The sequence below is a fragment of the Marmota marmota genome, unplaced genomic scaffold (assembly GCF_001458135.2).
Source record: "Marmota marmota marmota unplaced genomic scaffold, marMar, whole genome shotgun sequence".
In the NCBI taxonomy this organism is placed as follows: Eukaryota; Metazoa; Chordata; class Mammalia; order Rodentia; family Sciuridae; genus Marmota; species Marmota marmota.
This window is the reverse complement of record NW_026000016.1, coordinates 29,973,511-29,986,870: the sequence shown is the minus strand read 5'-3', so window position 1 is coordinate 29,986,870 and position 13,360 is coordinate 29,973,511. Positions and strand designations below refer to the sequence as shown.

Genomic DNA, 13,360 nt, shown 5'->3' with positions numbered 1-13,360 from the left:
AGGAGAAAAAAGAAAAATAAATAATAGAAACAGCAATAATAAATTACACCAGCAATATTTATGGTTTAAAGAGCATTATTTTTGTGCAATTAATGGGATCCCTAATTGTATTCTTTCTGGACATCTTGGGCAAGTTAAAAAGCTTATTATGCATTTTCAGTCTTCCATATGATTTCAGACAATACTCTTGGGAATTTTCCTGCTAGTACATGCTATGGGTTCTTTTTTTTCCCAGCATCTATGAGTTTCCTCAATATTCTTTCAGCCTACATGAAGAGCTGTTTCACTGACCTTTAGAACTACCACATCTTCTCTTCTATCACTGTATCCCAAAGCCAGCATCATAAAGTTTTAGTTTCCTAATAGCTTTTCACTGTAATCAAAATACCCCAGAACAACTTAGAGAAAGAAAAGTTTATTTTGGCTCATGGTTTCAAAGGTTTAGTCCATGGTATTCCAGTTATAATGCTCCTGGCCTGAGTAAGGCAGAACATCATGGCAGAAGTTCGTGGCAGAGGAAAGCTCCTCAGTTCCTGACAGCCAGGAAGCAGAACAATTGAAGTCCTAGGAACAAAATATAATCTCCAAAGTCACACCCTTAGCAATCTACTTCCTCCAGCCACACCTAGACGCCTATATTTAACACCTAGTATAGTAGTCCTTTCAAATGGATTAGTCCATAGATTAAGTTATTATCTCATAAACTAATTGTTTTACCTCTAAACATTTCTTCATTGTCTCACATGAGTTTTCTAAGGACACCTCATATTCAAACCATAGCTATGTAGCAGTGTACTATACTGTCCGTTTTTATCTCTCTTTTAATTGTTATATATTCAAATTAGTAAATGTGTTTTTCTGGCTTTAGGGATTTTAGTTTTTCTTAGATGACTTTGCCAGCTTAAGATTATATGATGCTTATCTATATTTAATTATAATATTTTAAAGTTTTATAACATTTTCCTTTACTTATTATGCAGTTTTGTTCATCTGCTTATACCATGAGGTATAGATACCTTTTTCTGTGTAAATACTGTTTATTGAATAGTCTTTTCTTTCCTTACTAGTTCTAAATGTTCCAAGATGGTTAAATAAAAGGCATAAAATGGCAAAGAAATAAAATTGTATTTATTTACTGGCAGGATGATTGTGTTCATAAAAAACCCTAAAACATATGCAAAACAAATTAGAATAATAAATGAATTTAACAAGCTTACAGAGTACAAGGGAACACAGAATCATCTTTTTACATATTAGAAATTGATATTTACAGTTTGAAACACAACAATATTATTTTAATAACTTTAAAAATACATGTCATTTGTCCCAGGAATGTCAGTTCTTCTATTGACCCTATAGAAGTACTCTCATATTTACACAATTTGTGTACAGGATTATTTTGCGTACAGGGTTATATGCACAAAAGCACTCATTAAAACATTTTATAAATATATATGTGTAAGTATTTTATATATTTATATATCATTTAAACTATAAATACCTTGTATCTATTTGAAATAATGTGGCAAAATTGAGGCATATGCACATGGTAGGATATAAATCATAGTTTAAATGAGTAAAAATTTTATATATAATAACATGAAAAAAATCCTTGAAATAAATTAAGGCAAAAAAAGATAATAGAAATAAGTAATATACGTTGTGTGCTCTTTTATATAAAAATTATAGAACTAAAACTATGGTTCTGGAGTAAAACATAGAAAGCTGTCAATAGTGGTTTGATTTTGAATATTGAAAGATGGGTAGATTGAAAATAGAATCTTAATATGTTTTCTGTGTATTTTTCCTTGTTTAAATTTTTATATTGAACATTGGGCAATTATATAAGATTTGTGAAATAAATCGCAGGTAAATAGGAAAAAAAACTTGTTCAGGAGAAAACTTTTGTTTTCAAAACATAACATAAAGTAAATGACCATATGCCAAAAACATACATTGGAGAAAAGATAGCCTCTTCAACAAATGGTACTGGGAAAACTGGAAATCCATATATAGCAAAATGAAATTTCACCCGTATCTCTCACCCTGCACAAAAATTAAAGTGGATCAAGGACTTAGGCATTAGAACAGAGACCCTGTGCCTAATGGAAGAAAAAGTAGGCCCAATCTCCACCATGTCAGCTTAGAAAATGAGTTTCTTAACAAGACTTCTAAAGTGCAAAAAGTAAAATCAAGAATCAGTAAAGGGGATGGTATCAAACTAAAAACTTCTTCACAGAAAACAGTAATGTGAAGAGAGAGCCTACAGAATGAGAAAATCTTTACCAGATGTACCTCCAATAGAGCAGTAATCTCCAGGATATATAAAGAACTCAAAAAAACTTAACACCAAAAAACAAAATAACCCAATCAATAAATGTGCTAAGGAACTGAACAGACAGTTCACGGACAAAGAAATACAATTAATCAACAAATATATGAAAAAATGTTCAACATCTCTAGCAGTTAGAGAAATGAAAATCAAAACTACACTCCAGTCAGAATGGCAATCATTAAGAATAAAAACAACGATAAATGTTGGTAAGAATGTGGGGGAAAAGGTACATTCATGCATTGCTGGTGGGACTGCAAATTGGTGTAACTCCTATGGAAAGTGATATGGAGATTCCTCAGAAAACTGGGAATGGAACCACCATATGACTCAGGTATCCCATTCCTCAGTTTATAACTAAAGGACTTTTAAAAGCAGCATACTACAGTGATGCAGCCACATCAATGTTTATAGCAGCTCCATTCAGAATAGCTGTACTATGGAACCAACCTAGGTGCCCTTCAAAAGATGAATGGATAATGAAATCATGGTGTATATATACACAATGGAATATTACTCAGCCTTAAAGAATAATGAAATTATGGCATTTGCCAGTAAATGGATGGAACTGGAGAATATCCTGTTTAGTGAAATAAGCCAATCCCAAAGAATCAAAGGTGGAATGTTTTCTCTGATATGCAGATGCTAATTCACAGTAAGAGGTGGGGGTGGAGGGCAGAGAAGAATAGAAGTACTTTATATTAGAGGGGATTGAGGGAGGAGAGAGGGTATGGGGGTAAGAATGATAATAGAATGAATCAGACATTATTACCCTGTGTGCACATATGATTACATGACCTGTGTAACTCAACATAATGTACAACCAGAAGAATGAGGAGTTATACTCCACTTATGTATGATGTGCCAAAAAGCATTCTACTGGCATGTATAACTAATTAGAACAAATAAAAATTAATTTTAAAATGGCCATAAGATATAACTGGTTATAAAACTTGCCTCCTAGTCATGAAAAACTAGAAGGTTAAACAAAATACATGAAAAATTATTTTTAAGCATTGATACAACAGAATGCATGATATGATCTTGAACAAAGAAAACAGGTTAGCCAATTGTTCCAGTTTTTTTTGCCTGGAGGTAATTTCTGAATAAAATCCAAACTCTATAAGCATAACATTTGTAGTGTCTAGCATCTATTCACAAATTAGTAGTAGTAAAAAAGTATAGCAAACTGTGACTCATAACCAGAAGAAAAAAAAATGTCAGTTCATTGAAACCAGAAATGCAAAGCTGGTCAGAGTATCAGACAAGGATTTTCTAAGGAGATATTCAAAATATGATGAATGACTTAAAAGGAAAATATGAATATAGTGAGGAATAAATGGAGTATAAAAAGAATTAAATGAAACTTTTAGAGATAACAACTTAGAAGTAAAAATGTTCAGTTTACACACATACACATATTTAAAATTATGTAAATCATCTCAAATTTACAGGAAACATTAAAAATACCATATAGAGACATTTTTCCTGAATCATATGGAAGTAAGTTGCAACCTGATTGCCCATTGCTCCACAATTTATTTCCATGCAAGGATATTTTCTATAAAACCACAATTCAAATATTGAAATCATGAAATTTACAAAGGCGTATTTCTACCATGTAATCTTCAGAAGTTATTCAAGTTTTGCCCCAGTAATACTCTTTATAGCAAAAATGATCCTGTTTGTCTGGTCTATTTAGTTATCTTGAATGTAGAACATTTTTTCAGTCTTTCTTTGATTTTCATGACCTTGATACTTTTGAAGATTATAGATTAGTTATTTTATAGAATTTTCCTCCGTTAGGTTTGTCTGATTTTTCCTCTTGATTAGGTTCAGGTTATGTACTTTTGGCAGGAATATCAGAGAATTGATGCTGTAATTTTCTCATTGTATTCTTCCAGATACTGTGTAATTCTGATTTGTCCCATTACTGGTGGTATTAATTTGGATCATTTAATTAAAGTAGTGTATGCTAGGCTTCTCCACTGAAATATTCTTTTATTTTTCTGTGTAATTAATTAGTATTATTTAAAAGTATACACTTTGAAACTATGTCCATTTTCTATCCTTACCCAATTTTAAATTTATATCAGTATAAATTAATAGTCTCTCATTTTAGTCAATGAAATAAAATGCTTTATTCTTATTTACTCTAATGGTAACATTGTTCCAGATTTAGCCAGTGAGAGCCACTTCAGGCTTTCTTCTCTGTCCTGATCAAAAGTTATTGATTTCTGACACAAACAAACGTTCCAGGCTCTTCTCCCACTTTTCCTGGAGGTACTGGAACCATTCATTCCTCCAAGGAGGTCTGGCTCCTTTTAGTGAGTGTACATTGCTATTGGGGATTGCTGCTTTAACACCTGCTTAGTGGACAGAGCTAGGGACTATGTTTATGTATACACACATATGCATTTTACATCTCTATTATTTTTATGTTAACATTTATATTAAAATCCACGAGTTTACATTAACAACTCAATTTCAACACCACAGATTTATTCTTGTTTTTCTTCCTTTTGCCCCTCTCTACCTCCTTTCTTTCTTTTTGTTGTGCAGGCTGGTCTTGAACTTCTAGACCCAAGCAATCCTATGTAGGACTCCACTTCTCCTGGTAGCTGGTGCTACTGACTTGGGCTATGAAACCTTGCAATACTTTCCTTTTCTGACACTGAGAATCCTGGCTCTCACTATCTTTAATTTATTTACCTATCTGATCAATCCTTCTTTATGTAATCAAACTCCTATCACTACAACTGCCCCCTCTTATATAGATACCCTTCTCACACAATGTTGGCTCTGCCTCCCATAAGGAACTATCCAATAGACTTGGATGCCCTCCTCATCACACTTGAACTCTGATTTCCTGTGTTGGTTGCCCTCCCCTTTCCTTGACACCACAAAGCCTGGCCTCCTCTCCATGATCCACTCTACTTACTAAACGAAGACCATGCCATAGCCCCAGGAAGTCCCAACATATACATTCTCACCTTAACCCATCCAGGATATCCTTCCCTCTCCTTACACATGGTAGCATAGACCACTATTTTACCTGCCCATTTGCAATCCCTTATTCATTTATCTGTGAAACAATAATAATGATGAGGGCTATTAATTAAAAATTTAAAAGCTGGTTCTCATTATAAAGTGTAGTCCTATCTCTCAACATCAATTGCCTCTTACTAGATACTTGGTATTAATCAGAAAACAAAGTTTATGAATTAAATACTGTCTTTAAGGAACTGGAAATCCTTAAGAATGAATAGTGAAATTATGTGCAAAATAATATTTTTCCACATCAGCGTATCTGATAGCATAAAGCAGCCAATATTAGAATTTTACTTCTATTGTCTAAAATAGTTACATGTTTCTGTCATTAGAAAAGAGTATTGTGTTTTAATCTAGTATTTATTGATAGCTAATTCACATAGTCTGTTAATATACAAAAACACTTTTTTTAATATTACTGGGAAGATATTTAGCTACCATTCTTTGTTCATTTTTTATTTATTGTTGAGTTAATTTCTTATCACTAATGATACACATGAATATAGTGTTATCCAGTGTTATACTACTTATTTCTAGCTGATGATGAAATGACTAGAAACTTCTGACTTTTTCTTGATGTTTTATTACATTGCTGGTAATACTTTTGGTCTTTCATCATTATTAATTCATTTAGTATTCATTGTGATAATACTGATCATAATAAATTTATTTCAAATTCATGTAGATGTCATATTTTATTCACTGCTATAGGATTTTCATTGTAATTTGGAACTAATTAATATACCATTAAAATAATGTGTTACCCACATTTTTCATTTTAAACATAAAATGTCTAGCAGTTCATGGCATATTGTATGAGTAGTCAGCATCCCAGTGGTAATCCAAGTATCTGTAAATTTCATTTTTAAGCAGTTAAAAAGAAGGCAACAGAAAAATGTGTTTAGAAGTCAAATTTTAGCATATAAGTAAAAGCTTAGCAGTTAACTACTGGTTAATTTTTTTTTTTTAAAGTCTCAAGCCTTAGGCTTTTTTTTTAAGAGAGAGAGAATTTTAATATTTATTTTTTAGTTTTCGGCAGACACAACATCTTTGTATGTGGTGCTGAGGCTCGAACCCTGGCCGCACGCATGCCAGGCAAGTGCGCTACCACTTGAGCCACATCCCCAGCCCCTACTGGTTAATTTTTTCATGTTTCTTTCCTTTTATTTGTGGTAACAGTGATGTCCTTATTAGTATAATATATGTTTGTATTTATATACATTATTATTGATATTCCAAAAAGGGATTGTTTAATTTTCCATTTGACTAGGATCACCAGGAGAAATTTAAAAACAAATCCAAAATAATATGAACTTGATTGCTTATTTTCTATATTTCTTTGAGAATAGAAAATGTTTCCTTTGATTTCCTTTTTTTCTCTACTGTTTACTAAAAACAATATTTTTATAGTTCTAAATTCTATAGATATTTATTTCTTATACACTATTTTACTTTTTATGTGTTTTCATTTACTGGTGCAATTATTTTTCTAGTATATTAGTTTGTAAGCTTAGACTTGAGAGCACAGAATGTATGTCATGTATGTCTTTAGTTTGAGCAGCATGCTTACTTGCACACAATTTATATATAATATATAACCAATCTTTTTAAATTAATGAATAAGATATTGACAAATAGTATTTTTCTACAATCCATGGAAAAATGCCCATCAGATACCCATCATTATGTAATAATGCAACAATAATCATCTTTTATTTGGTATGTATCATTCAATAGTTTTTCTACTAGGTTCTTTATGATATGCCACCAAATTAAATTTTAGATTAAAACAATGAGCAAATTTATCCATATAAGAGTTGCACAGTTAGGATTTGAACTAAGGTCTTTCTACAAAGCTAATGTGCTATCTTTTATCCTACAATTTTTACTAGGCTAGGCCATGGTTCATATTATATCAAATGTCCCAATTCCTTAATGTTTAGTGCCTAGATGAATCTAATACTTCCATTAAGTTTGAAAATTCATTCCTAGTTTTCTAAAAGATTACATTAGTTAGTTTCATTTTTTATTTCATTCTTAAAATCAGCATACTACAGGGACACAGCCACATCAAAGTTTATAGCAGTGCAATTCGCAATAGCTAAACTGTGGAGCCTACCTAGATGTCCCTCAGTTGATGAATGGATAAGAAAAATGTGGCATATATACACAATGGAATTTTACTCATCAATAAAAGAATAAAATCATGGCATTTGCAGGCAAATGGATGGTGTTGGAGAAGATAATGCTAAGTGAATTAGCGAATCCCCAAAAAACAAATGCCCAATGTTTTCTCTGATATAAGGAGGCTGATTCATAGTGGAGTAGGGAGAGGGGGAGCATGAGAGGAATAGATGAACTCTAGATAAGGCAGAGGGATGGGAAGGAAAGGGAGGGGGCTGGGGGTTAACAAGGATGGTGGAATGTGATAGACATCATTATCCAAAGTACATGCATGAAGATATGAATTGATGTCAACATACTTTATATACAACCAGAGATTGTGCTATATACGTGTAATAAGAATTGTAATGCATTCCACTGTCATTTATTTTTTAAAAAATCAATAAAAAATGGAAAACATAAAAAAATTGGAAGAAAAATAAAAATATTACATGATATTTTATAATGATTAATGAATTCAGAAATTAATAAATTAAATTTCTTCTTTCACATTTAATTTCCTAAAGATGACCACTTTTAATAATTTTCTCTGTACAAAATCAGACTTTTTCTCTGTGTACATTGACTTATATGTACAGTTCAGATTGCTCTGTATAAATTTAAGAATATAAAATACTATACCTTATTTTTTTTTCACATTATACTACTTTATCTGTCCTTCAGACGTTGATCTATTTATTTTTTGTAAGGAAAAAATTTATTCCATTCTTTAGGTTGTTACTATTATTTTAATATTACAAATAAAGATATGATATAAAACAAATTTCCAGGGAAATAATTGCTAAGTCATGCTTTAGTGTGTTTAGCATGTTTTCATACAATTTCTATTATAAGTTGTTTATATTTTATTTTCTGTTAATTGTCTATCTTTTGCTGCATTTTGGGTACGCTGCTTAATTGAGTCATTTTATTTCATTTGTTTCCCCAAATAATATGACTATAGCATAAAGCTTTAATTTTTTCCTCATGGGATTCCCAGCTTATATACATAAGACCTGACAGATTTGGGGAATTTACTCTTTAATTGACAGTATGCTGAAGTTACCCCAAATTCAATTTCACCATCTTTAAAAAAAATGTAGAATATTTCAATATGCACAAGGGTGTTTACATACATGAAGATCATATAAAGAACAGTTTTGAAAAGTCAGTCAGCTTTAATAAATCTGATTCTGCCAAGGCATTTGAAGCATTTTGTGTCTGCCTTTCACATCCCATCCCTCTTCCCTGTCCTCCATCTCCGTCCTGAAATTTGTGTTTTGTCATTCCTATTATAGTTTTACTATGTGCTATGCATCCCTAATGAACATTCCTAAAATTTCACAAGTTTTTCCTATATGTAAATGAAACTATTCTGTATGTGTTCAAAGACCAAATTGTTTTCTGCTGGCCATGTATTTGAGTCTTTGTTGTTACCTACACTTAATGTACATAGCCAGAGAAATTTTTGGTCTTTGCTATTGATGTTATTTGCATTTCACCTCCTTAGTCTCTAGGTTTATTTTGTTGCTTTGGGAAACTGGTGCTAGAGCAAAGTTTCAAAATCATATTTATAAATGGATTGCATGCATTTTTTCTTTTGTCTTTGCCTTTCTTTTTCTCTCTCTCTTAATTTCCATCTGTTTTACTTTAAAAAAATCCTTCCTTCCTTTTTTCTCCTTCAGAAGTCATGAAAATTAAGAACCTAGTTTCTGAAGCCAGACAATGTAGAATCAAATCTCAGCTCTGAAACTAAAGATGTAAACCTTGGCATATCACTACGCTCTTTCTGCAGTATTATAATATAAGAATATTCCCATTTATTCATATATATGGGAATATTCTTCCTTATTAAAGGAGGATTGGATTATAACTATCTATGTAATAGTGTTGAAAAAATTATATATGAGATAATTCACTGATGCATAAAGTACTCATTAGTAAAATGTATTTTTTCTCTATTTCTATCAACAGTTCCTCACATGTCTTTCTTTTACCTATAATCACCCAAGTTATTAAGAGCAATAGGGTACCCATTGGCCCTCCAGCAACTTTGTCATCCTGAAATAGGAAGAATTTCATTCTTTTAAGTAGTCCTGTTGAGGGAAGGTTGTGAGAGCCATGTCTCACAGGAAAGAAATCTACCAATAGGAATGTTGTTCCCTCAGTGAAATCACCTTTGGTAAAGACAAATGTTGAGTGTTAGTAGTAGCACCAATTATTTCTTGAAACCATTGCAAATACAATGTGGAAAAAATAGATAAGATTACTGTCTTTTGGATTTTAAAGTTTAGTGGAAGAGATCCATTAAACAATTCTTAAATATAAATGTATCAAATACAATGAAGAGCTGTAAGAGGATAAAATAGAAAGCCCTAGCCAATTTGGGAAGTGGGGAGGGGGAGTGTGGAGGAAAGGAATTTTTTTTTTTTTTTTAAAGAGAGAGTGAGAGAAATAGAAAGAGAGAGAGAGAGAATTTTTTATTTAATATTTATTTTTTAGTTCTCGGCGGACACAACATCTTTGTTTGTATGTGGTGCTGAGGATCGAACCCGGGCCGCACGCATGCCAGGCGAGCGCGCTACCGCTTGAGCCACATCCCCAGCCCGGAAAGGAATTTAAATTGTTTTTCCTCCACAATAATATGAGCCAAGAATACAATTTAAATACAGATCTCTTTTAACATCTAGCATAGGCAATACGAACATAAAACAATATCTTTCTTTTCTTTCAATCCTAATTGTCCAGAGTGGTCTAACATCCCATAATTATTTTCAGCAAACTTTATTAATGTAGTAATCTTATCATGGTCTGTTCCACTAATTGTCGGGTAACAGAAAGTATATTCTCAGATGTGTCTTTTATATTTTACACTACACTTAATCGCACCTTATGTAATTAACTAATTTTATAATTCTCTCTATACTGTAGTTTATATCTGGATCATTGGCTTTGATACACAAGTGTTATACTCCTTCTCAGGCTTGCTAGATAACTCTTGTTCTTCCTTATCTAATACCATAATCCATTTACTTGTTTTCTCTAACTATTTGCTATTGGCATGTTAACTGCTCATCTCCTCTCTCAGTTAACCCTATAGTATTCAAGAATTTTATTGTTTGAGGTATTTTATCCACTCTGTTTTTGTTCTAAATATGTGTTTTACATTTTTATAAAAAATATATGTTTTATCTAACATAATGAAAACTAAAAATAACCTTTTCAAGACAACAATTCTAAGGGAACTTTTAAACATAAACAAGAAAAATTTTCAAATGTTAAATAAGAAATAAATAACTATCTATTCTTTATTCATTCAGCAAACATAAAGTGCTAAATGTGTATCAATCAGTATTCTGGGAGATAATTACTTTAGGCTCTACTGTAGTTGACCTAAACAATATCATTTTATTAACTGGGATGGAAAAGGATAATACCAAAGACATAAAATTAAGAACAAGAACTGTTTGAATAAACCTTGTCTTGCTATAAATCTAAGAATTGAGTTTCTTATCTCTTTATAAGCCCATGGCCTTACCCCCTGCCTTCTTTAACTTAAATGAACTTTCTAAGAATTCTAGCTATAATAGGCACTTTTGATTGATTCACTTTACTTAGAAGCAATTTATATAACTGATGAATGAGTTAAATATGCAAGCATTTTCATCTAGCATGATCCATGTATAGTGGCACTTAAGCAGTAAATTCAAACAATTATGTAATTAAAATAAGGACAAAATAACATATTGCTTTATTTCCTGATAAAAGTTGCTAGTACGTTAATTAGTTGCAAAATAGAAGATTATAAAAATAAAAAAGTAAAGCTGTTGAAAGCTTATGACTTCTCAGAGAAAGATTAATTTTTAAAACATAACTCATGATTTTTAAGATGCTTTTTTAATTCAGTATTTTAATTTTATTTCAAATAACATTCAGATTATAATTATCATTTTAGAAGACATTAAAAGTTAAGGTTAAAAGGTTGACTTGCTTTAGAATTATAATTATTTTAGTTACTAATAAAATGTTTTTTAAACTTTTTTTTTTAGTGTTGTTGATGAATTTAGAAAAAAGGAGAATGATGCAGCTGTTAAAATTCAGAGCTGGTTTCGAGGATGTCGAATTAGGGCATATATCAGGTATGTTGATTTTGTTATGGAAACTTCAGATGTAACACTAAAATATGTTCCTTAGAAAATGTAACGTATTACTCATTTCAAATAGTCCCTTATTTTACTCATAGAAATAAATTTGAATTGTTTTATATCTTTTTAAAAAGAAATATTTAGTATTTTTTTACCTTTTCTTTAACAAAAAACTAAGTTATATTAGTCATGTCTCTACTTTTAATAATTTTCAATATGTGTAAATATTTGATCAAATACTTTTCCCCAAATTCTAAAGATGATGATAAGTGATTGATTTCATATTTATAGTAATGAATTGACAGGTAAGAAGCTGGTAGTGAGAAACTATTTCAATCCTCTCCTTACATGTATAGGTTAAAGCAAATGATGCCCAAAATATGTCACTCTGATTATACAAAGAGACTGAGGTTTATCCTGATCTCAATTCTTTCTACTCTTTCTTCAGTGTCCAAACATTCCCTCAGTCTCCCCTTAATTATGAAAAAAAAATTTCTTGGCAAGATAGAAGAAGAATACGCCTATTTCATAATAACTCAGATCACAGGCTGTGGTCACACTTTATGATTCCTTATACTAGATATAAAGGTCAGGCATGCAAATTTCAAGTGTAAAGATAAGGCTTCTTTTTTGTCCACTCTTGAACCTAGAATAAGACTGCAAAGAGTATTCTTTATTTGGCAGACTAACATGATATTGGCTTAGATAGACTAAAGAATATAAGAAAATAATGAAGAGGTAAACTGTTTCTTGACCTCAAGAATTATTTCTAGTTATTTGTCAAGATGTGTATCAGTAGTGCCTGGCTTATTTTTCAACATGTCACTATGACCTATTTTATAATTCTAACATTCAAACATATTTTAAAGAATAAGTAATAAGGAATAATTGATTTTAAAATGTTATTTAATCAGAAGCCCCAAAGAAATAATGAAATTATCTATCCCTTTTTTATATTTTTATAAAGATTAATTTCATATCAGAACTATAAATTTCTATTCTTTAAATGTACACATACACTTGGCTTTGAATTTGATCTCTTGAATTGTATGAAAGTGTATTATAGGTAATGATCTAAGAGTCATCCTTGTTTCACTGAAAGCATACTAATAATCATATTTTTCCCTAGATATTTACACAGAGTAGCAACAATTATTCAAAAATGCTGGAGAAGTTACTTAGGGAAAAAACAGTATCGACATCTTGTGAAGGTAAATATAAAATGTATGTATGTATATTAGCATTTATATTATACAACATGCTGTAAAATTACTTTTTTTATTTACATGTAGTTTGGATGTTGCTGATGATAAATATTTATATAAAGTCAAAGGGCTTAACTTGGGGGGAAAGAGTTGTGTTAATCAACTTTTTTTTTTTTTTTTTTTTAATTTTTTATTGTGGGTTGTTCAAAACATTACAAATTTCTTGACATATCATATTCCACACTTTGATTCAAGTGGGTTATGAACTCCCACCTTCACCCCATACACAGATTGCAGAATCACATCAGTTACACATCCATTGATTTACAAATTGCCATCCTAGTGTCTGTTGTGCTCTGCTGCCTTTCCCATCCTCCACCCTCCCCCCTCCCCACCTCTCCCCTCCCCTCCCCTCCTCTCTCTCTACCTCCTCCACTGTATAACCCTGAGGGTCTCCTTCTATT

At 31.3% G+C, this 13,360-nt stretch overlaps 1 protein-coding gene across 3 annotated transcripts in view; it reads left to right on the top strand.

Annotated features, from left to right (window-relative positions):
* Positions 1-13,360, top strand: part of Spata17 (spermatogenesis associated 17) — a 201,939-nt gene that overhangs the window by 5,998 nt on the left and 182,581 nt on the right. For all 3 annotated transcript variants that reach the window (XM_048809352.1, XM_015483373.2, XM_048809351.1), the window contains exons 2-3: positions 11,596-11,685; positions 12,821-12,902. In XM_048809352.1, the coding sequence (XP_048665309.1) occupies positions 11,596-11,685; positions 12,821-12,902 (172 nt within the window). The remainder of the gene's footprint in view (positions 1-11,595; positions 11,686-12,820; positions 12,903-13,360) is intronic.